The sequence below is a fragment of the Entelurus aequoreus genome, linkage group LG27 (assembly GCF_033978785.1).
Source record: "Entelurus aequoreus isolate RoL-2023_Sb linkage group LG27, RoL_Eaeq_v1.1, whole genome shotgun sequence".
Taxonomy (NCBI): Eukaryota; Metazoa; Chordata; class Actinopteri; order Syngnathiformes; family Syngnathidae; genus Entelurus; species Entelurus aequoreus.
Window position 1 is genome coordinate 7,494,453 of NC_084757.1, and position 24,778 is coordinate 7,519,230.

The window sequence follows — 24,778 nt, forward strand, 5'->3', positions numbered from 1 at the left end:
CATACTGTACGTTACAGGGAGACAAGAGCAGACATACTGTACGTTACAGGGAGACAAGAGCAGACATACTGTACGTTACAGGGGGACAAGAGCAGACATACTGTACGTTACAGGGAGACAAGAGCAGACATACTGTACGTTACAGGGGGACAAGAGCAGACATACTGTACGTTACAGGGAGACAAGAGCAGACATACTGTACGTTACAGGGAGACAAGAGCAGACATACTGTACGTTACAGGGAGACAAGAGCAGACATACTGTACGTTACAGGGAGACAAGAGCAGACATACTGTACGTTACAGGGAGACAAGAGCAGACATACTGTACGTTACAGGGGGACAAGAGCAGACATACTGTACGTTACAGGGAGACAAGAGCAGACATACTGTACGTTACAGGGAGACAAGAGCAGACATACTGTACGTTACAGGGAGACAAGAGCAGACATACTGTACGTTACAGGGGGACAAGAGCAGACATACTGTACGTTACAGGGAGACAAGAGCAGACATACTGTACGTTACAGGGAGACAAGAGCAGACATACTGTACGTTACAGGGAGACAAGAGCAGACATACTGTACATTACAGGGAGACAAGAGCAGACATACTGTACGTTACAGGGAGACAAGAGCAGACATACTGTACATTACAGGGAGACAAGAGCAGACATACTGTACGTTACAGGGAGACAAGAGCAGACATACTGTACGTTACAGGGAGACAAGAGCAGACATACTGTACGTTACAGGGAGACAAGAGCAGACATACTGTACGTTACAGGGAGACAAGAGCAGACATACTGTACGTTACAGGGAGACAAGAGCAGACATACTGTACGTTACAGGGAGACAAGAGCAGACATACTGTACGTTACAGGGGGACAAGAGCAGACATACTGTACGTTACAGGGAGACAAGAGCAGACATACTGTACGTTACAGGGAGACAAGAGCAGACATACTGTACGTTACAGGGAGACAAGAGCAGACATACTGTACATTACAGGGAGACAAGAGCAGACATACTGTACGTTACAGGGAGACAAGAGCAGACATACTGTACATTACAGGGAGACAAGAGCAGACATACTGTACGTTACAGGGAGACAAGAGCAGACATACTGTACGTTACAGGGAGACAAGAGCAGACATACTGTACGTTACAGGGAGACAAGAGCAGACATACTGTACGTTACAGGGAGACAAGAGCAGACATACTGTACGTTACAGGGAGACAAGAGCAGACATACTGTACGTTACAGGGGGACAAGAGCAGACATACTGTACGTTACAGGGAGACAAGAGCAGACATACTGTACGTTACAGGGAGACAAGAGCAGACATACTGTACGTTACAGGGAGACAAGAGCAGACATACTGTACGTTACAGGGAGACAAGAGCAGACATACTGTACGTTACAGGGAGACAAGAGCAGACATACTGTACATTACAGGGAGACAAGAGCAGACATACTGTACGTTACAGGGAGACAAGAGCAGACATACTGTACGTTACAGGCAGACAAGAGCAGACATACTGTACGTTACAGGGAGACAAGAGCAGACATACTGTACGTTACAGGGAGACAAGAGCAGACATACTGTACGTTACAGGGAGACAAGACGAGACCGCCGACGGCGCAGCCATTTTTACGGCGCTCCTTAAAAAAAAAGGAGATATTGGGAAAGGGGGAAGAATAAAAAAAATATCAGTCCAAGGCTGGATCCACAAGAGGGGGTCCAGTAAAAGGCTGATCCACAAGAGGGGGTCCAGTCAAAGGCTGGATCCACAAGAGGGGGTCCAGTCCAAGGCTGGATCCACAAGAGGGGGTCCAGTAAAAGGCTGATCCACAAGAGGGGGTCCAGTCAAAGGCTGGATCCACAAGAGGGGGTCCAGTCCAAGGCTGGATCCACAAGAGGGGGTCCAGTCAAAGGCTGGATCCACAAGAGGGGGTCCAGTCCAAGGCTGGATCCACAAGAGGGGGTCCAGTCCAAGGCTGGATCCACAAGAGGGGGTCCAGTCAAAGGCTGGATCCACAAGAGGGGGTCCAGTCAAAGGCTGGATCCACAAGAGGGGGTCCAGTCAAAGGCTGGATCCACAAGAGGGGGTCCAGTCAAAGGCTGGATCCACAAGAGGGGGTCCAGTCAAAGGCTGGATCCACAAGAGGGGGTCCAGTCAAAGGCTGGATCCACAAGAGGGGGTCCAGTCAAAGGCTGGATCCACAAGAGGGGGTCCAGCCTGAGTCTAAGGGAAAAAACCTACATGATTTGTGTGAGTGGTTGGACAGGACAGATTGAAAATGAATAAATAAATATTTGTAATTTTTTTTAAATCGATCTTTGATTTTTTAAATCAATTAAGAATTGCGATTAATTACTATTACTATTAATTTTAATCAATAAAACAATTACTGATGGCAGTTATAAGATAACAGAATATTGTATTATATTACTCTGTTTCTCTAATTATTCCAAAATATTGACTATAATTTTATTTTTGTTGTGTTTTCATTTGAAACTTTCCATAAATTGGGGTCATATCCCCTCATTTGAGTGACATCACTGTTCTATTATATCTTCTAATTGCGGTACAATACCCTTTTTTTATCAATACAAAAGAAATACACAAATAATTAAGAATAGAATGTATATAAAAAGAAAAGTGCAATAAAACCAGCACCAGATTGTACTACTCTTCTTCACCAATCAGGTGTCAAACAAAAGACTCGCATCTGCGAATTGGTTGTCATCGCTCACTTAACATTGAAAAGACTGCTTTGGGCATCTCTACTTGAATGTGCTTTTGGACTTCTGGACTGGCTGTTTGGTTTTTGCTTAAGCTACTAAGATTTGGGCTGAGGTTAGCCAGCTTTAGCACGTTAGATCCGGTCCAACTGAAAGGAACATTTGCAGATGTTTTGAATGGAGACCACTTTGTACCTCCATGTTGTTTTGTACCTCCATGTTGTTTTGTACCTCCATGTTGTTTTGTACCTCCATGTTGTTTTATACCTCCATGTTGTTTTGTACCTCCATGTTGTTTTGTACCTCCATGTTGTTTTGTACCTCCATGTTGTTTTGTACCTCCATGTTGTTTTGTACCTCCATGTTGTTTTGTACCTCCATGTTGTTTTGTACCTCCATGTTGTTTTGTACCTCCATGTTGTTTTGTACCTCCATGTTGTTTTGTACCTCCATGTTGTTTTGTACCTCCATGTTGTTTTGTACCTCCATGTTGTTTTATACCTCCATGTTGTTTTGTACCTCCATGTTGTTTTGTACCTCCATGTTGTTTTGTACCTCCATGTTGTTTTGTACCTCCATGTTGTTTTGTACCTCCATGTTGTTGCGTTGCACTCGGCTGCTGTTTGGCGGCTGGTAGGCCACCTTCATGTCGTGGAGGTCCAACCACGTAAAGGACCCGATAGGTTTGGTGTGGTCGTCCAGGTGAGCGATGTAGCCTTCCGGTGGCGGGACGGTCACGTTGAACACCAGCTGGTCTTTAGGCGTCTCCTGGTCTTCGGCATCCAGGGCGGCCGTAGTGAACGGGGTGAGGATGAACTGGTCCACCTCCAGGATGAAGGAGGCCATGAAGGAGGCCTGGGGCAGCTGGTTGGGCATGGCTCCACGGATCACAACCGGTAGCCACAGCGTCTCCATCTTGAAAAGAATAGAAAAGAAAGTTTTATTGTGGTGTTCGCCAGGGTGTGAACGCCAGTGATGATCATGCAACACGTGGTAAAGAGACACGGTGAGCAAGTGTGGAATATTTGGATGCTAAATCTCTTTAGTTGTTTAGCGAGAAAAGTGACAGGAAGCGACGCCTCTCGCCTGCCAACCAACATCACAACTCCTCACATTCCGTCAGCTCTTTCATTCTTGGGTGGACTTTTGGAGGTTGCATGAATGAACGTGACGCATCACACTGCTATCATTAAGGTATGGTAGCATTTTCAGAGATGAGCTAGCATGTTAGCATATTTTGGACACATGTAATCCAGGTGGTCACGTGACATGTACCTCCAGCAGGGCCCTGGTAGCCTGCTCCCTCAGCTCCACACTGATGGCGACATAGTCTACGTCAGGGGATGGCGGACTGAGGTGTTGATACTTAAGGCCTGAGGTCAGGAAGTCCTGGCAGCTGGTTTTCAGGGAGCGGACCTCCTTGGTGCCACCCTTGCAGGCTTTGTTTCCCGGGCAGAGCGCCGCTACGTCCCGACCTGCATGGCGATGGAAAGTGACAAAAGTTGACGCCTGGTACCAGAACCAAGCATGGGTTGGCCCTGTAGTCATGTACCTTTCCTCTGAGAGGCGGCGTCCTCCCTCACTAGTTGACCCATTGCCAGCACGCCAGCGCCCGATGTAACCAGTCGGACTGTGCACACTGCGTCGTCTCTGGTTTTTATGTTGAGCACCGAGCGGTCAATGGTGTTCGACAGCGCGTACAAGTCAGGAACCACCAATCCAGTACTACCCAAGTCCGCAAGGCTGGAACCAGAATCCACCACTCGCACTGGGAGGACCACCGTCTCCACCAATGTCTCTGAAGATGAGAACCTCCACGGAGACAACATCATCCAAGGACTTTATCAAACTCGACTTGGACTTGGAAGTGGACCAATTCTACTGGTCCACTCATTCAGGACGGAATGTATCGGTGGACTGGACTAAAAACTACATGAAAAGTTTGTTGTTGATTCAAGATTTCATTTGGATCTTGGACTCAACATAGAAGTACATGTGATGCAGGACTAGAAATAAAAGGAATGTACACAGGACAAGAATAAAGAGTAGTTCCTGATTCACAACTAGAAACAGAGAACATCATTGAACTTATTGACTAGAGAAAAAAACAGAATTGTCTGTGGACTACAGACAAATAACAGGACTGGATTCAGTATTAGAGACAAAGAACAGAACTGTATTCAGGACTACAGACATAACACAACTGGAGTTGGGACGGCAACCAACCTGTAGACCCGGAGCAGGACAGAGTCGTGGTCCAGTAGAGGACTGCCGTGGTGTTGGTACTTGACTTGGTGGGGCAGGAAGTCGCAGTCAAACATCTGTCAACAAAATGGCTGAGCGTGAGCTGACGCAGCAGGTCAGAGTTTAAAGTGGGCGTGTCCTAACCTGCGGCGTGAGGCGGCCCACTCGCTGCATGACGGGCTCGTTGAGGACCACCTCCACCTTGCAGTGGGCGTCGGCCTCCGCGCTGATGGTCAGCTGCTCTTTGGTGAGGAAGGCAGATCTCCCCCTCGCCACCTCCATGCCCACATTGACCACCACCAGCGTCTCACCGCCCACAGCGAGCGCCGCCGCCAGCAAGAAGAGGGCGCTAACGGCGGCCATGTTGAATGTGGGTGTGAAAACTTCCTGTCAGGCAGATTTGATGTCACTGTTGCTTATGCTAATGACCACGCTGGACTTTGACCCCATTATGCTAATGACCACGCTGGACTTTGACCCCATTAACCGACTCTAAATCCTGCAAATATCTTCATAAAACTCTGCTTTGACTCCGCCCACCACCGCTTCACACCGCTAACCAGCAAAATAATTGAAGAAGCTGCACCACTCCACTGAAGGGCTTACTCTACTTCCTGTCTGTCATTGTGGAGGCGGAGCTTGCTGTGTTTGTGAATATCCCCTACTGAGCTGGAGTCAACAGCTGGACATTCACTCAACACGCGTCCTGCCAGGTCATGTGACTCCACGCTTTCTGCCTCCGTGTCCACTACGGACAACTTAGTCGTGTGAGAGGCCGAGACTTGTGGTTGACTTACCTTGCTGAGCGGGTGTTGCTATGACAACTTAGTCGTGTGAGAGGCCGAGACTTGTGGTTGACTTACCTTGCTGAGCGGGTGTTGCTATGACAACTTAGTCGTGTGAGAGGCCGAGACTTGTGGTTGTCTTACCTTGCTGAGCGGGTGTTGCTATGACAACTTAGTCGTGTGAGAGGCCGAGACTTGTGGTTGACTTACCTTGCTGAGCGGGTGTTGCTATGACAACTTAGTCGTGTGAGAGGCCGAGACTTGTGGTTGACTTACCTTGCTGAGCGGGTGTTGCTATGACAACTTAGTCGTGTGAGAGGCCGAGACTTGTGGTTGACTTACCTTGCTGAGCGGGTGTTGCTATGACAACTTAGTCGTGTGAGAGGCCGAGACTTGTGGTTGACTTACCTTGCTGAGCGGGTGTTGCTATGACAACTTAGTCGTGTGAGAGGCCGAGACTTGTGGTTGACTTACCTTGCTGAGCGGGTGTTGCTATGACAACTTAGTCGTGTGAGAGGCCGAGACTTGTGGTTGACTTACCTTGCTGAGCGGGTGTTGCTATGACAACTTAGTCGTGTGAGAGGCCGAGACTTGTGGTTGACTTACCTTGCTGAGCGGGTGTTGCTGTGTCTTCAGTGCACATGCTCACACATGGAGAGTGTGAGAGCTGTGCAGCGTGAGAGTCGACCAGCAGACAGGAAGTGTGCTGACAAACTCCAAGACTTTAGCTTTTACAACACACACACACGCACACACACACACACACACACACACACACACACACACACACACGCACACACACACACACACACACACACACACACACGCACACACACACACACACACACACACGCACACACACACACACACACACACACCCCCCCACCCTTGCTTGGCCCACACTCCCTCCTGCTCCTCATGTCCTGTTGTCCCACCTAAAGAAGGCCAAGAAGTTTCTAGTAAAGAAACAGGACAAGTCTGTCAGGACTACACATCCTCCTAGCTAAAGTCCGTTAGCCTAGCCTTTGTCTTCATCTTCATGGCCCTCATTAGTTCTCGCCCCCTGGTGGCGCTGTGGAGCTCCCACTCGTATGATCCGTTCCAGGGTCAAACTGTGGCCATGTTTGAAGTGGCAAACAAGAAGGTGACGTAACTCCTTGTCTGTATCTTCATCATCTCATCCTTTTGGGGAAAGTACAATTCCCTAAATTGTACTTTCCACACGCTAACAAGACGCCGTCGTATCGTTGCTGGATTGTTGGTGTAAACAACAACAATAGTTTGTGTGTGTGTTGAGAAGAAGGGAAAAGTGCGACTTCCACTCGACTGTCCGCCTGCTCTGATGTCTTCTGACTGTTAGCCTTTGCGTGGTGACTCCAGCGTTTGGCCTGCCGCCCACCTCGGACCCCCTGGGGCTCCTGTCAGCCTGACGTTAGCCTGGAATTAATTTCCCCTTCTCGCTGACCCGGAATGTCACCCTGCAACGGACCAGAGCGGCCTAAAAAGGAAATGGGAGCTTAACTGGACTCATTGACGTTCCCCCATACTAAAGCCCCGCCCCCTGCTGGCCTCTCTTACTCTGCGGGCTGGAGAGGAATGCAAGGACTGTCTGGACCAGGGGTGTCCAAACTCTGGACTATCTGGACCAGGGGTGTCCAAACTCTGGACTATCTGGACCAGGGGTGTCCAAACTCTGGACTATCTGGACCAGGGGTGTCCAAACTCTGGACTGTCTGGACCAGGGGTGTCCAAACTCTGGACTGTCTGGACCAGGGGTGTCCAAACTCTGGACTATCTGGACCAGGGGTGTCCAAACTCTGGACTGTCTGGACCAGGGGTGTCCAAACTCTGGACTGTCTGGACCAGGGGTGTCCAAACTCTGGACTGTCTGGACCAGGGGTGTCCAAACTCTGGACTATCTGGACCAGGGGTGTCCAAACTCTGGACTATCTGGACCAGGGGTGTGCAAACTCTGGACTGTCTGGACCAGGGGTGTCCAAACTCTGGACTATCTGGACCAGGGGTGTGCAAACTCTGGACTATCTGGACCAGGGGTGTCCAAACTCTGGACTGTCTGGACCAGGGGTGTGCAAACTCTGGACTATCTGGACCAGGGGTGTCCAGACTCTGGACTATCTGGACCAGGGGTGTCCAGACTCTGGACTATCTGGACCAGGGGTGTGCAAACTCTGGACTATCTGGACCAGGGGTGTCCAAACTCTGGACTATCTGGACCAGGGGTGTCCAAACTCTGGACTATCTGGACCAGGGGTGTGCAAACTCTGGACTATCTGGACCAGGGGTGTCCAAACTCTGGACTATCTGGACCAGGGGTGTCCAAACTCTGGACTATCTGGACCAGGGGTGTCCAGACTCTGGACTATCTGGACCAGGGGTGTGCAAACTTTGGACTATCTGGACCAGGGGTGTGCAAACCCTTCCCACTCGGGGCCACACACTGAAAAATCAAAAGATGTAGTGGCCATTTTTATATTTCATTGAGCTTTTTGAAGCCTTAGAGCTCTCCTCAAGTTGACTACATGTTCAAAGTCCTGAGGGCCTGATAGGAAGTCAGTCAGAAAAGTTTTAAAACTAAGTTTATTTCTTTTTTTAATTTCAACGCTTAAATCTGTAAATCAGGGACGCCAAGAGTGGGGCCCGCCGGCCAAATTTGGCCCGCCCTAGGGCGATTGCCAAATGTAGTAGATAATTATATTGACACCTTTCAATCATTGAAGGCATGTTCACAATCATTGAAGGCATGTTCACAATCATTGAAGGCATGTTCACAATCATCGAAGGCATGTTGACAATCATTGAAGGCATGTTCACAATCATTGAAGGCATGTTCACAATCATTGAAGGCATGTTCACAATCATCGAAGGCATGTTCACAATCATCGATGGCATGTTCACAATCATTGAAGGCATGTTCACAATCATTGAAGGCATGTTGACAATCATTGAAGGCATGTTGACAATCATTGAAGGCATGTTCACAATCATTAATGGCAGTTCACAATCATTGAAGGCATGTTGACAATCATTGAAGGCATGTTGACTATCATTGAAGGCATGTTCACAATCATTGAAGGCATGTTCACAATCATTGAAGGCATGTTGACAATCATTGAAGGCATGTTGACAATCATTGAAGGCATGTTGACAATCATTGAAGGCATGTTCACAATCATTGAAGGCATGTTCACAATCATTGAAGGCATGTTGACAATCATTGAAGGCATGTTGACAATCATTGAAGGCATGTTCACAATCATCGAAGGCATGTTGACAATCATCGAAGGCATGTTCACAATCATCGATGGCATGTTCACAATCATTGAAGGCATGTTCACAATCATTGAAGGCATGTTGACAATCATTGAAGGCATGTTGACAATCATTGAAGGCATGTTCACAATCATTAATGGCAGTTCACAATCATTGAAGGCATGTTGACAATCATTGAAGGCATGTTGACTATCATTGAAGGCATGTTCACAATCATTGAAGGCATGTTCACAATCATTGAAGGTATGTTGACAATCATTGAAGGCATGTTGACAATCATTGAAGGCATGTTCACAATCATTGAAGGCATGTTGACAATCATTGAAGGCATGTTCACAATCATTGAAGGCATGTTGAGTTGACAATCATTGAAGGCATGTTGACAATCATTGAAGGCATGTTGACAATCATTGAAGGCATGTTGACCATCATTGAAGGCATGTTGACAATCATTGAAGGCATGTTGACAATCATTGAAGGCATGTTGACAATCATTGAAGGCATGTTGACAATCATTGAAGGCATGTTGACAATCATTGAAGGCATGTTGACAATCATTGAAGGCATGTTGACAATCATTGAAGGCATGTTGACAATCATTGAAGGCATGTTGACAATCATTGAAGGCATGTTCACAATCATTGAAGGCATGTTGACAATCATTGAAGGCATGTTCACAATCATTGAAGGCATGTTGACAATCATTGAAGGCATGTTGACAATCATTGAAGGCATGTTGACAATCATTGAAGGCATGTTGACAATCATTGAAGGCATGTTGACAATCATTGAAGGCATGTTGACAATCATTGAAGGCATGTTGACAATCATTGAAGGCATGTTGACAATCATTGAAGGCATGTTCACAATCATTGAAGGCATGTTCACAATCATTGAAGGCATGTTCACAATCATCGAAGGCATGTTGACAATCATCAAAGGCATGTTCACAATCATCGATGGCATGTTCACAATCATTGAAGGCATGTTCACAATCATTGAAGGCATGTTGACAATCATTGAAGGCATGTTGACAATCATTGAAGGCATGTTCACAATCATTAATGGCAGTTCACAATCATTGAAGGCATGTTGACAATCATTGAAGGCATGTTGACTATCATTGAAGGCATGTTCACAATCATTGAAGGCATGTTCACAATCATTGAAGGCATGTTGACAATCATTGAAGGCATGTTGACAATCATTGAAGGCATGTTGACAATCATTGAAGGCATGTTCACAATCATTGAAGGCATGTTCACAATCATTGAAGGCATGTTGACAATCATTGAAGGCATGTTGACAATCATTGAAGGCATGTTCACAATCATCGAAGGCATGTTGACAATCATCGAAGGCATGTTCACAATCATCGATGGCATGTTCACAATCATTGAAGGCATGTTCACAATCATTGAAGGCATGTTGACAATCATTGAAGGCATGTTCACAATCATTGAAGGCATGTTCACAATCATTAATGGCAGTTCACAATCATTGAAGGCATGTTGACAATCATTGAAGGCATGTTGACTATCATTGAAGGCATGTTCACAATCATTGAAGGCATGTTCACAATCATTGAAGGTATGTTGACAATCATTGAAGGCATGTTGACAATCATTGAAGGCATGTTCACAATCATTGAAGGCATGTTGACAATCATTGAAGGCATGTTGACAATCATTGAAGGCATGTTGACAATCATTGAAGGCATGTTGACAATCATTGAAGGCATGTTGACAATCATTGAAGGCATGTTGACAATCATTGAAGGCATGTTGACAATCATTGAAGGCATGTTCACAATCATTGAAGGCATGTTGACAATCATTGAAGGCATGTTGACAATCATTGAAGGCATGTTGACAATCATTGAAGGCATGTTGACAATCATTGAAGGCATGTTCACAATCATCGAAGGCATGTTCACAATCATTGAAGGCATGTTGACAATCATTGAAGGCATGTTCACAATCATCGAAGGCATGTTGACAATCATCGGAGGCATGTTGACTATCATCGAAGGCATGTTGACTATCATCGAAGGCATGTTGACAATCATTGAAGGCATGTTGACAATCATTGAAGGCATGTTGACAATCATTGAAGGCATGTTGACAATCATTGAAGGCATGTTGACAATCATTGAAGGCATGTTGACAATCATTGAAGGCATGTTGACAATCATTGAAGGCATGTTGACAATCATTGAAGGCATGTTGACAATCATTGAAGGCATGTTGACAATCATCGAAGGCATGTTGACAATCATTGAAGGCATGTTGACAATCATTGAAGGTGTGTTGACAATCATTGAAGGCATGTTGACAATCATTGAAGGCATGTTGACAATCATTGAAGGCATGTTGACAATCATTGAAGGCATGTTCACAATCATCGAAGGCATGTTGACAATCATCGAAGGCATGTTGACTATCATCGAAGGCATGTTGACAATCATCGAAGGCATGTTGACAATCATTGAAGGCATGTTGACAATCATTGAAGGCATGTTGACAATCATTGAAGGCATGTTGACAATCATTGAAGGCATGTTGACAATCATTGAAGGCATGTTGACAATCATTGAAGGCATGTTCACAATCATTGATGGCAGTTCACAATCATTGAAGGCATGTTGACAATCTTTGAAGGCATGTTGACAATCATTGAAGGCATGTTGACAATCATTGAAGGCATGTTGACAATCATTGAAGGCATGTTCACAATCATTGAAGGCATGTTGACAATCATTGAAGGCATGTTGACAATCATTGAAGGCATGTTCACAATCATTGAAGGCATGTTCACAATCATTGAAGGCATGTTCACAATCATCGAAGGCATGTTCACAATCATTGAAGGCATGTTGACAATCATTGAAGGCATGTTCACAATCATTGAAGGCATGTTCACAATCATTGAAGGCATGTTGACAATCATCGAAGGCATGTTGACAATCATTGAAGGCATGTTGACAATCATTGAAGGTGTGTTGACAATCATTGAAGGCATGTTGACAATCATTGAAGGCATGTTGACAATCATTGAAGGCATGTTGACAATCATTGAAGGCATGTTCACAATCATCGAAGGCATGTTGACAATCATCGAAGGCATGTTGACTATCATCGAAGGCATGTTGACAATCATCGAAGGCATGTTGACAATCATTGAAGGCATGTTGACAATCATTGAAGGCATGTTGACAATCATTGAAGGCATGTTGACAATCATTGAAGGCATGTTGACAATCATTGAAGGCATGTTGACAATTATTGAAGGCATGTTCACAATCATTGATGGCAGTTCACAATCATTGAAGGCATGTTGACAATCATTGAAGGCATGTTGACAATCATTGAAGGCATGTTGACAATCATTGAAGGCATGTTGACAATCATTGAAGGCATGTTCACAATCATTGAAGGCATGTTGACAATCATTGAAGGCATGTTGACAATCATTGAAGGCATGTTCACAATCATTGAAGGCATGTTCACAATCATTGAAGGCATGTTCACAATCATCGAAGGCATGTTCACAATCATTGAAGGCATGTTGACAATCATTGAAGGCATGTTCACAATCATTGAAGGCATGTTCACAATCATTGAAGGCATGTTGACAATCATTGAAGGCATGTTGACAATCATTGAAGGCATGTTCACAATCATTGAAGGCATGTTGACAATCATTGAAGGCATGTTGACAATCATTGAAGGCATGTTCACAATCATTGAAGGCATGTTGACAATCATTGAAGGCATGTTGACAATCATTGAAGGCATGTTCACAATCATTGAAGGCATGTTGACAATCATTGAAGGCATGTTGACAATCATTGAAGGCATGTTGACAATCATTGAAGGCATGTTCACAATCATTGAAGGCATGTTGACAATCATTGAAGGCATGTTCACAATCATTGAAGGCATGTTGACCATCATTGAAGGCATGTTGACAATCATTGAAGGCATGTTCACAATCATTGAAGGCATGTTGACAATCATTGAAGGCATGTTGACAATCATTGAAGGCATGTTGACAATCATTGAAGGCATGTTGACAATCATTGAAGGCATGTTGACAATCATTGAAGGCATGTTGACAATCATTGAAGGCATGTTGACAATCATTGAAGGCATGTTGACAATCATCGAAGGCATGTTGACAATCATCGAAGGCATGTTGACAATCATCGAAGGCATGTTGACAATCATCGAAGGCATGTTGACAATCATTGAAGGCATGTTGACAATCATTGAAGGCATGTTGACAATCATTGAAGGCATGTTCACAATCATTGAAGGCATGTTGACAATCATTGAAGGCATGTTGACAATCATTGAAGGCATGTTCACAATCATTGAAGGCATGTTGACAATCATTGAAGGCATGTTGACAATCATTGAAGGCATGTTGACAATCATTGAAGGCATGTTGACAATCATTGAAGGCATGTTGACAATCATTGAAGGCATGTTCACAATCATCGAAGGCATGTTGACAATCATCGAAGGCATGTTGACAATCATCGAAGGCATGTTGACAATCATCGAAGGCATGTTGACAATCATCGAAGGCATGTTGACAATCATCGAAGGCATGTTGACAATCATTGAAGGCATGTTGACAATCATTGAAGGCATGTTGACAATCATTGAAGGCATGTTCACAATCATTGATGGCAGTTCACAATCATCGAAGGCATGTTGACAATCATTGAAGGCATGTTCACAATCATTGATGGCAGTTCACAATCATTGAAGGCATGTTGACAATCATTGAAGGCATGTTGACAATCATTGAAGGCATGTTGACAATCATTGAAGGCATGTTGACAATCATTGAAGGCATGTTCACAATCATTGAAGGCATGTTGACAATCATTGAAGGCATGTTGACAATCATTGAAGGCATGTTCACAATCATTGAAGGCATGTTCACAATCATTGAAGGCATGTTCACAATCATCGAAGGCATGTTCACAATCATTGAAGGCATGTTGACAATCATTGAAGGCATGTTCACAATCATTGAAGGCATGTTCACAATCATTGAAGGCATGTTCACAATCATTGAAGGCATGTTGACAATCATTGAAGGCATGTTGACAATCATTGAAGGCATGTTCACAATCATTGAAGGCATGTTGACAATCATTGAAGGCATGTTGACAATCATTGAAGGCATGTTGACAATCATTGAAGGCATGTTGACAATCATTGAAGGCATGTTGACAATCATTGAAGGCATGTTGACAATCATTGAAGGCATGTTGACAATCATTGAAGGCATGTTGACAATCATTGAAGGCATGTTGACAATCATCGAAGGCATGTTGACAATCATCGAAGGCATGTTGACTATCATCGAAGGCATGTTCACAATCATTGAAGGCATGTTGACAATCATTGAAGGCATGTTGACAATCATTGAAGGCATGTTCACAATCATTGAAGGCATGTTCACAATCATTGAAGGCATGTTCACAATCATCGAAGGCATGTTCACAATCATTGAAGGCATGTTGACAATCATTGAAGGCATGTTCACAATCATTGAAGGCATGTTCACAATCATTGAAGGCATGTTCACAATCATTGAAGGCATGTTGACAATCATTGAAGGCATGTTGACAATCATTGAAGGCATGTTCACAATCATTGAAGGCATGTTGACAATCATTGAAGGCATGTTGACAATCATTGAAGGCATGTTGACAATCATTGAAGGCATGTTGACAATCATTGAAGGCATGTTGACAATCATTGAAGGCATGTTGACAATCATTGAAGGCATGTTGACAATCATTGAAGGCATGTTGACAATCATTGAAGGCATGTTGACAATCATCGAAGGCATGTTGACAATCATCGAAGGCATGTTGACAATCATCGAAGGCATGTTGACAATCATCGAAGGCATGTTGACAATCATCGAAGGCATGTTGACAATCATTGAAGGCATGTTGACAATCATTGAAGGCATGTTGACAATCATTGAAGGCATGTTCACAATCATTGAAGGCATGTTGACAATCATTGAAGGCATGTTGACAATCATTGAAGGCATGTTCACAATCATTGAAGGCATGTTGACAATCATTGAAGGCATGTTGACAATCATTGAAGGCATGTTGACAATCATTGAAGGCATGTTGACAATCATTGAAGGCATGTTGACAATCATTGAAGGCATGTTGACCATCATTGAAGGCATGTTGACAATCATTGAAGGCATGTTGACAATCATTGAAGACATGTTCACAATCATCGAAGGCATGTTGACAATCATCGAAGGCATGTTGACAATCATTGAAGGCATGTTGACAATCATTGAAGGCATGTTGACCATCATTGAAGGCATGTTGACAATCATTGAAGGCATGTTGACAATCATTGAAGGCATGTTGACAATCATTGAAGGCATGTTGACAATCATTGAAGGCATGTTGACAATCATCGAAGGCATGTTGACAATCATCGAAGGCATGTTGACAATCATCGAAGGCATGTTGACAATCATCGAAGGCATGTTGACAATCATCGAAGGCATGTTGACAATCATTGAAGGCATGTTGACAATCATTGAAGGCATGTTGACAATCATTGAAGGCATGTTGACAATCATTGAAGGCATGTTGACAATCATTGAAGGCATGTTGACAATCATTGAAGGCATGTTGACAATCATTGAAGGCATGTTGACAATCATTGAAGGCATGTTGACAATCATTGAAGGCATGTTGACAATCATTGAAGGCATGTTGACAATCATTGAAGGCATGTTCACAATCATTGAAGGCATGTTCACAATCATTGAAGGCATGTTCACAATCATCGAAGGCATGTTGACAATCATCGAAGGCATGTTGACTATCATTGAAGGCATGTTGACTATCATTGAAGGCATGTTCACAATCATTGAAGGCATGTTGACAATCATTGAAGGCATGTTGACAATCATTGAAGGCATGTTGACAATCATTGAAGGCATGTTCACAATCATTGAAGGCATGTTCACAATCATTGAAGGCATGTTCACAATCATTGAAGGCATGTTGACAATCATTGAAGGCATGTTGACAATCATCGAAGGCATGTTGACAATCATTGAAGGCATGTTGACAATCATTGAAGGCATGTTGACAATCATTGAAGGCATGTTCACAATCATTGAAGGCATGTTGACAATCATTGAAGGCATGTTGACAATCATTGAAGGCATGTTGACAATCATTGAAGGCATGTTGACAATCATTGAAGGCATGTTGACAATCATTGAAGGCATGTTGACAATCATTGAAGGCATGTTGACAATCATTGAAGGCATGTTGACAATCATTGAAGGCATGTTCACAATCATTGAAGGCATGTTGACAATCATTGAAGGCATGTTGACAATCATTGAAGGCATGTTCACAATCATTGAAGGCATGTTGACAATCATTGAAGGCATGTTGACAATCATTGAAGGCATGTTCACAATCATTGAAGGCATGTTGACAATCATTGAAGGCATGTTGACAATCATTGAAGGCATGTTGACAATCATTGAAGGCATGTTCACAATCATTGAAGGCATGTTGACAATCATTGAAGGCATGTTCACAATCATTGAAGGCATGTTGACCATCATTGAAGGCATGTTGACCATCATTGAAGGCATGTTCACAATCATTGAAGGCATGTTGACAATCATTGAAGGCATGTTGACAATCATTGAAGGCATGTTGACAATCATTGAAGGCATGTTGACAATCATTGAAGGCATGTTGACAATCATTGAAGGCATGTTGACAATCATCGAAGGCATGTTGACTATCATTGAAGGCATGTTGACTATCATTGAAGGCATGTTCACAATCATTGAAGGCATGTTGACAATCATTGAAGGCATGTTGACAATCATTGAAGGCATGTTGACAATCATTGAAGGCATGTTGACAATCATTGAAGGCATGTTCACAATCATTGAAGGCATGTTGACAATCATCGAAGGCATGTTGACAATCATCGAAGGCATGTTGACAATCATCGAAGGCATGTTGACAATCATCGAAGGCATGTTGACAATCATTGAAGGCATGTTGACAATCATTGAAGGCATGTTGACAATCATTGAAGGCATGTTGACAATCATTGAAGGCATGTTGACAATCATTGAAGGCATGTTGACAATCATTGAAGGCATGTTGACAATCATTGAAGGCATGTTGACGATCATTGAAGGCATGTTGACAATCATTGAAGGCATGTTGACAATCATTGAAGGCATGTTGACAATCATTGAAGGCATGTTGACAATCATTGAAGGCATGTTGACAATCATTGAAGGCATGTTGACAATCATTGAAGGCATGTTGACAATCATTGAAGGCATGTTGACAATCATTGAAGGCATGTTGACAATCATTGAAGGCAGGCTCCACTGAGATTTGACTGTACAAACAGTCTACATGGTGCCCATTCATCACATTTAAAAAAGATATCATATATGATATCATCTTTATGCAGATGATACGGACATGGATGTCCCTTTAAAAAAGAAAAGTGACACAAGTTTAAAATCACTTTAAAATTGTCTTGAGGACATAAAAGCACGTCAACTTTCTAAAGTTAAATGAGAAGAAGACAGAAAGGATTAGATTTGACTGAAAAGTCCAACAGAATACTCCCCCCAGTGACCTGGACCCCCTGATGCCTTTTTTAAAACCACAGTCACAAATCTTGGTTTTAAGTTTGACAATGATCTTAGATTGGATTAGATTAGATTAACTCTGTTGTATGATCTAGTTTTTTATCATCTAAGACTTTTAGCAAAAATGAAATCAGTTTTATCTTTGAAGGACTTTGAGCGGGTAATCCATGCTTTGTTCCATCTGGTTTGGACTACTGCAAGTCCCTCTACGTTGGAATGAAGCAGGCCTCAATCGCTCCATTACAGTTAGTCCAAAATGCTGCTGCTCAACTTTTAAGTGGCACTAATAAACATGAACACATTTTAGCATCTCTTCACTGGCTCCCACTTCATTTTACAATTCATTTTGAAATATTCTTGTTTGTTTTGAAATGTCTTAACGGATTAGTGCCACAATATGTACACCCCCACAAAGTCTCTGAGGTCAGCGGATCAGTTTCTTCTGGTCGTCCCAAAAAGCAGTTTAAAATCCAGAGGTGATGGCTTCAAAACTTTGGAACAATATCCCTCTTGCTATTCCCTCTTCAATGACTTTTCAAGCACTACTTCAAACATATTTTTACTCTCTGGCTTTTAAAGTGAAATTACTGCCTCTTCTAGTATGTATTTCTCAACTTCTGTGCAGCACTTTGTCAAACTTCTAGTGTTTTTTCAAATGTGCTGTAGAAATAAAGTGGATTGGATCTCAAATACAGTCACCTTAAATTGATGGTAAAATCATTATTGGTAGCACTTTTTCATTTGGAGTAATGCAGTGTAGAAACACAATATAGGTCTTACAGTAAGAATATAGGTCTTACAGTAAGAATATAGGTCTTACAGTAAGAATATAGGTCTTACAGTAAGAACATAGGTCTTACAGTAAGAGCATAGGTCTTACAGTAAGAATATAGGTCTTACAGTAAGAATATAGGTCTTACAGTAAGAACATAGGTCTTACAGTAAGAATATAGGTCTTACAGTAAGAATATAGGTCTTACAGTAAGAACATAGGTCTTAAAGTAAGAACATAGGTCTTACAGTAAGAATATAGGTCTTACAGTAAGAACATAGGTCTTAAAGTAAGAACATAGGTCTTAAAGTAAGAATATAGGTCTTACAGTAAGAATATAGGTCTTACAGTAAGAACATAGGTCTTACAGTAAGAATATAGGTCTTACAGTAAGAACATAGGTCTTAAAGTAAGAATATAGGTCTTACAGTAAGAACATAGGTCTTACAGTAAGAATATAGGTCTTACAGTAAGAACATAGGTCTTACAGTAAGAACATAGGTCTTACAGTAAGAATATAGGTCTTAAAGTAAGAGCATAGGTCTTACAGTAAGAATATAGGTCTTACAGTAAGAACATAGGTCTTACAGTAAGAATATAGGTCTTACAGTAAGAATATAGGTCTTACAGTAAGAACATAGGTCTTACAGTAAGAATATAGGTCTTAAAGTAAGAATATAGGTCTTACAGTAAGAATATAGGTCTTACAGTAAGAACATAGGTCTTACAGTAAGAATATAGGTCTTAAAGTAAGAATATAGGTCTTACAGTAAGAACATAGGTCTTACAGTAAGAATATAGGTCTTACAGTAAGAACATAGGTCTTACAGTAAGAACATAGGTCTTACAGTAAGAATATAGGTCTTAAAGTAAGAGCATAGGTCTTACAGTAAGAATATAGGTCTTACAGTAAGAACATAGGTCTTACAGTAAGAATATAGGTCTTACAGTAAGAACATAGGTCTTACAGTAAGAATATAGGTCTTACAGTAAGAATATAGGTCTCAAAGTAAGAGCATAGGTCTTACAGTAAGAATATAGGTCTTACAGTAAGAACATAGGTCTTACAGTAAGAATATAGGTCTTACAGTAAGAACATAGGTCTTACAGTAAGAATATAGGTCTTACAGTAAGAATATAGGTCTTACAGTAAGAACATAGGTCTTACAGTAAGAACATAGGTCTTACAGTAAGAATATAGGTCTTACAGTAAGAACATAGGTCTTACAGTAAGAATATAGGTCTTACAGTAAGAATATAGGTCTTACAGTAAGAACATAGGTCTTACAGTAAGAATATAGGTCTTAAAGTAAGAATATAGGTCTTACAGTAAGAATATAGGTCTTACAGTAAGAACATAGGTCTTACAGTAAGAATATAGGTCTTAAAGTAAGAATATAGGTCTTACAGTAAGAACATAGGTCTTACAGTAAGAATATAGGTCTTACAGTAAGAACATAGGTCTTACAGTAAGAACATAGGTCTTACAGTAAGAATATAGGTCTTAAAGTAAGAGCATAGGTCTTACAGTAAGAATATAGGTCTTACAGTAAGAACATAGGTCTTACAGTAAGAATATAGGTCTTACAGTAAGAACATAGGTCTTACAGTAAGAATATAGGTCTTACAGTAAGAATATAGGTCTCAAAGTAAGAGCATAGGTCTTACAGTAAGAATATAGGTCTTACAGTAAGAACATAGGTCTTACAGTAAGAATATAGGTCTTACAGTAAGAACATAGGTCTTACAGTAAGAATATAGGTCTTACAGTAAGAATATAGGTCTTACAGTAAGAACATAGGTCTTACAGTAAGAACATAGGTCTTACAGTAAGAATATAGGTCTTACAGTAAGAACATAGGTCTTACAGTAAGAATATAGGTCTTAAAGTAAGAATATAGGTCTTACAGTAAGAATATAGGTCTTACAGTAAGAACATAGGTCTTACAGTAAGAATATAGGTCTTACAGTAAGAATATAGGTCTTAAAGTAAGAATATAGGTCTTACAGTAAGAACATAGGTCTTACAGTAAGAATATAGGTCTTAAAGTAAGAACATAGGTCTCACAGTAAGAACATAGGTCTTACAGTAAGAATATAGGTCTTACAGTAAGAATATAGGTCTCACAGTAAGAAGGTCACAGCTCAGTCGGCAGAATCTTGCAGCAAAAATAACAGTGGTGCTCTTTTTCAATTCATATACAGTAACGCAGCGTAAAAAATGGCAACACATTTCACGGTAAAAACTGTGAAACAATCACCAGAATTTTGAGGCCCAACCCCCATCCCCCCCCCCACCCCCCCCCCCCCCCCCCCCCCCCCCCCACCCACTCCACATCCCACCCCCCGGTTAGTAAATAATTTAATGTATATACTGTGATGATAACTTGTGTGACGACTGTATTACGATGTTTGTACCATGAATTGATTAACGTGATTAACTTCTTGGCGTGTTACCATTTAGTGGTCAGTTGTACAGTATATGTACTGTACTGTGCAATCTACTAATAGAAGTTTCAATGAATGACAACAACAGTGGTACAGTCTTTGCCACTTGCAGTCATTTTTGTACAAATAACACCGTCAATTTTATGGTAAAATTCTGGTGGCTGAGCTGCCTGTTTTTTTAAATTGTACAAACATTAAGAAAACATTTTTATTGGCTAACTAGTTACATTTGAAATAAAGAACCCCTGCTCTATGGTAAAATGGACGCTCTATAGAAAAAGGACAATGTTTTGTTCAGCCACATCCTGCAATGAAAGGCTAAATGTAGCATATGTCAAAGTGGAAACAGATGGCGTGGAATCTCTTGGAGGAGCTGCTTACCAAACAACACCTGGAAATGGCAAAAGTCTGCAGGAAGTAAACCTTTTCAATGTTTTCAGGCTAGAAATGTCCATAAAAGGTGCATGTTGACTGAATGAGGCCCACATATCTGCCACTTGATGTGGACATGAGGCCACTGCTGGTGCTGTTGCACGCTAAATATGGCTCTTTGGACCTTGCAGGCAAAATGTTGGGCATCACTGATCCAGGTCAACTTAAGATATATCCCTCCATATTAAGGTTCATTAAAGAATACATTTTATGCCCTTTTTGTCAACAAAAAACTTTTTTTTTATGGCAAAAAGAGCAAATATGCAATATTGATATAATTGCAAAGTGCAAGCCACTCAGGGTCTTGGGGCCACTCAGGGTCTTGGGGGCCACTCAGGGTCTTGGGGGCCACTCAGGGTCTTGGGGCCACTCAGGGTCTTGGGGCCACTCAGGGTCTTGGGGGCCACTCAGGGTCTTGGGGGCCACTCAGGGTATTGGGGGCCACTCAGGGTCTTAGGGCCACTCAGGGTCTTGGGGGCCACTCAGGGTCTTGGGGCCACTCAGGGTCTTGGGGGCCACTCAGGGTCTTGGGGCCACTCAGGGTCTTGGGGGCCACTCAGGGTCTTGGGGCCACTCAGGGTCTTGGGGGCCACTCAGGGTCTTGGGGCCACTCAGGGTATTGGGGGCCACTCAGGGTCTTGGGGCCACTCAGGGTCTTGGGGCCACTCAGGGTCTTGGGGCCACTCAGGGTCTTGGGGGCCACTCAGGGTCTTGGGGGCCACTCAGGGTCTTGGGGCCACTCAGGGTCTTGGGGCCACTCAGGGTCTTGGGGGCCACTCAGGGTCTTGGGGGCCACTCAGGGTCTTGGGGCCACTCAGGGTCTTGGGGGCCACTCAAGGTCTTGGGGCTTCTCAAAGAGTCAGGTATGTTTTTTCCTACATCCACCTCAGACTATCATGTTTATTTTAGTACAACTTTTTTTATGTTTTATGCACTTTTCTAAAGAAAATCTTGGTGGCAAACGCACAAAATATGTAATATTTGAAAGTGGAGTATTTGATCAGAAAAATTGGAGCCTTGACTATAAGTTTTATATATTTTTTAAATGTTTTTTTATTTGATGTTTCATGCACTTGATCAAATAAAAGCTTAGTTTTGATAAGTAAAACGCACAAAATATGCAAAATTGTAGCCACCAAAATCTATATTTGATGTGACGTAATTGGGACCTTCAATAAGTCAACAATTCATAACAACATTGATTTTTTATTCATTATTATTTTTGAGCAATGACAGGTTAAAAAACTAAAAAAAAATCACACGAAAGGTCTTTTCTGCAAAAACTATTTAAAGTGGAATATTTGATAAGAAAAATTGGAGCCTTGACTAAGTCAATAATTCATCAAATGAATAATCCGTCAATTATAAGATTTATGTTTAGTTGTTTTATGTTTTATGCACTTGATCAAATAAAACCTTGATTTTGATCAAGCAAACACACAATTTGTAGCCACCAAAATATATATTTCATGTGAAGTCAATGAAAAACATTCATTTGGATTTATCATCATTTTTTGAGCAAAACCAAAAAAGATCAGTTTGTATTATTACATGTTCTAGTTACAGTTAATTAGTTACAGTTAATTAGTTACAGTTTGTATTATTACATGTTCTAGTTACAGTTAATTAGTTACAGTTAATTAGTTACAGTTTGTATTATTACATGTTCTAGTTACAGTTAATTAGTTACAGTTAATTAGTTACAGTTTGTATTATTACATGTTCTAGTTACAGTTAATTAGTTACAGTTTATTAGTTACAGTTAATTAGTTACAGTTTGTATTTTTACATGTTCTAGTTACAGTTTAATTAGTTACAGTTAATTAGTTACAGTTTGTATTATTACATGTTCTAGTTACAATTAATTAGTTACAGTTTGTATTATTACATGTTCTAGTTACAGTTTAATTAGTTACAGTTAATTAGTTACAGTTTGTATTATTACATGTTCTAGTTACAGTTAATTAGTTACAGTTTATTAGTTACAGTTTGTATTATTACATGTTCTAGTTACAGTTAATTAGTTACAGTTTATTAGTTAAAGTTAATTAGTTACAGTTTATTAGTTACAGTTTGTATTATTACATGTTCTAGTTACAGTTTAATTAGTTACAGTTAATTAGTTACAGTTAATTAGTTACAGTTTGTATTATTACATGTTCTAGTTACAGTTTAATTAGTTACAGTTAATTAGTTACAGTTAATTAGTTACAGTTTGTATTATTACATGTTCTAGTTACAGTGTAATTAGTTAGTTAATTAGTTACGGATGGTGTTATTACATGTTCTAGTTACAGTGTAATTAGTTACAGTTAATTAGATAATTAGTTACAGATGGTGTTATTACATGTTCTAGTTACAGTTTAATTAGTTACAGTTAATTAGTTACAGATGGTGTTATTACATGTTCCAGTTACAGTTTAATTAGTTACAGTTAATTAGTTACAGATGGTGTTATTACATGTTCTAGTTACAGTTTAATTAGTTACAGTTAATTAGTTACAGATGGTGTTATTCCATGTTCTAGTTACAGTTTAATTAGTTACAGTTAATTAGTTACAGATGGTGTTATTCCATGTTCTAGTTACAGTTTAATTAGTTACAGTTAATTAGTTACAGATGGTGTTATTCCATGTTCTAGTTACAGTTTAATTAGTTACAGTTAATTAGTTACAGATGGTGTTATTCCATGTTCTAGTTACAGAACACCTGATTGTGCTTTTTTTCCACTTCTTGTCTTTTTTGTAATAGTATTTTCAAAATGTGTGGCCGCCGTTACAAAATTAGTCGTGGGCCACAAATGGCCCCTGAGCCCTACTTTGGACACCCTTGATGGGGACTCTGGTTCCAGGTAGACCCTGAGCCCTACTTTGGACACCCTTGATGGGGACTCTGGTTCCAGGTAGACCCTGAGCCCTACTTTGGACACCCTTGATGGGGACTCTGGTTCCAGGTAGACCCTGAGCCCTACTTTGGACACCCTTGATGGGGACTCTGGTTCCAGGTAGACCCTGAGCCCTACTTTGGACACCCTTGATGGGGACTCTGGTTCCAGGTAGACCCTGAGCCCTACTTTGGACACCCTTGATGGGGACTCTGGTTCCAGGTAGACCCTGAGCCCTACTTTGGACACCCTTGATGGGGACTCTGGTTCCAGGTAGACCCTGAGCCCTACTTTGGACACCCTTGATGGGGACTCTGGTTCCAGGTAGACCCTGGGCCCTACTTTGGACACCCTTGATGGGGACTCTGGTTCCAGGTAGACCCTGAGCCCTACTTTGGACACCCTTGATGGGGACTCTGGTTCCAGGTAGACCCTGAGCCCTACTTTGGACACCCTTGATGG

The 24,778-nt window shown here is 41.8% G+C and overlaps 1 protein-coding gene across 1 annotated transcript in view; it reads right to left on the minus strand.

Moving 5' to 3' along the window:
* The window catches only part of LOC133644089 (FRAS1-related extracellular matrix protein 1-like), a 63,280-nt gene extending 56,769 nt beyond the window's left edge, over positions 1–6,511 (minus strand). Inside the window, 6 exon segments of the mRNA XM_062038412.1 lie at positions 3,340–3,663; positions 4,024–4,223; positions 4,301–4,560; positions 4,975–5,069; positions 5,137–5,379; positions 6,384–6,511. Coding sequence (XP_061894396.1) covers positions 3,340–3,663; positions 4,024–4,223; positions 4,301–4,560; positions 4,975–5,069; positions 5,137–5,355 — 1,098 coding nt within the window. The 5' untranslated portion in view covers positions 5,356–5,379; positions 6,384–6,511.
* Between the last annotated feature and the right edge of the window lie 18,267 nt (positions 6,512–24,778).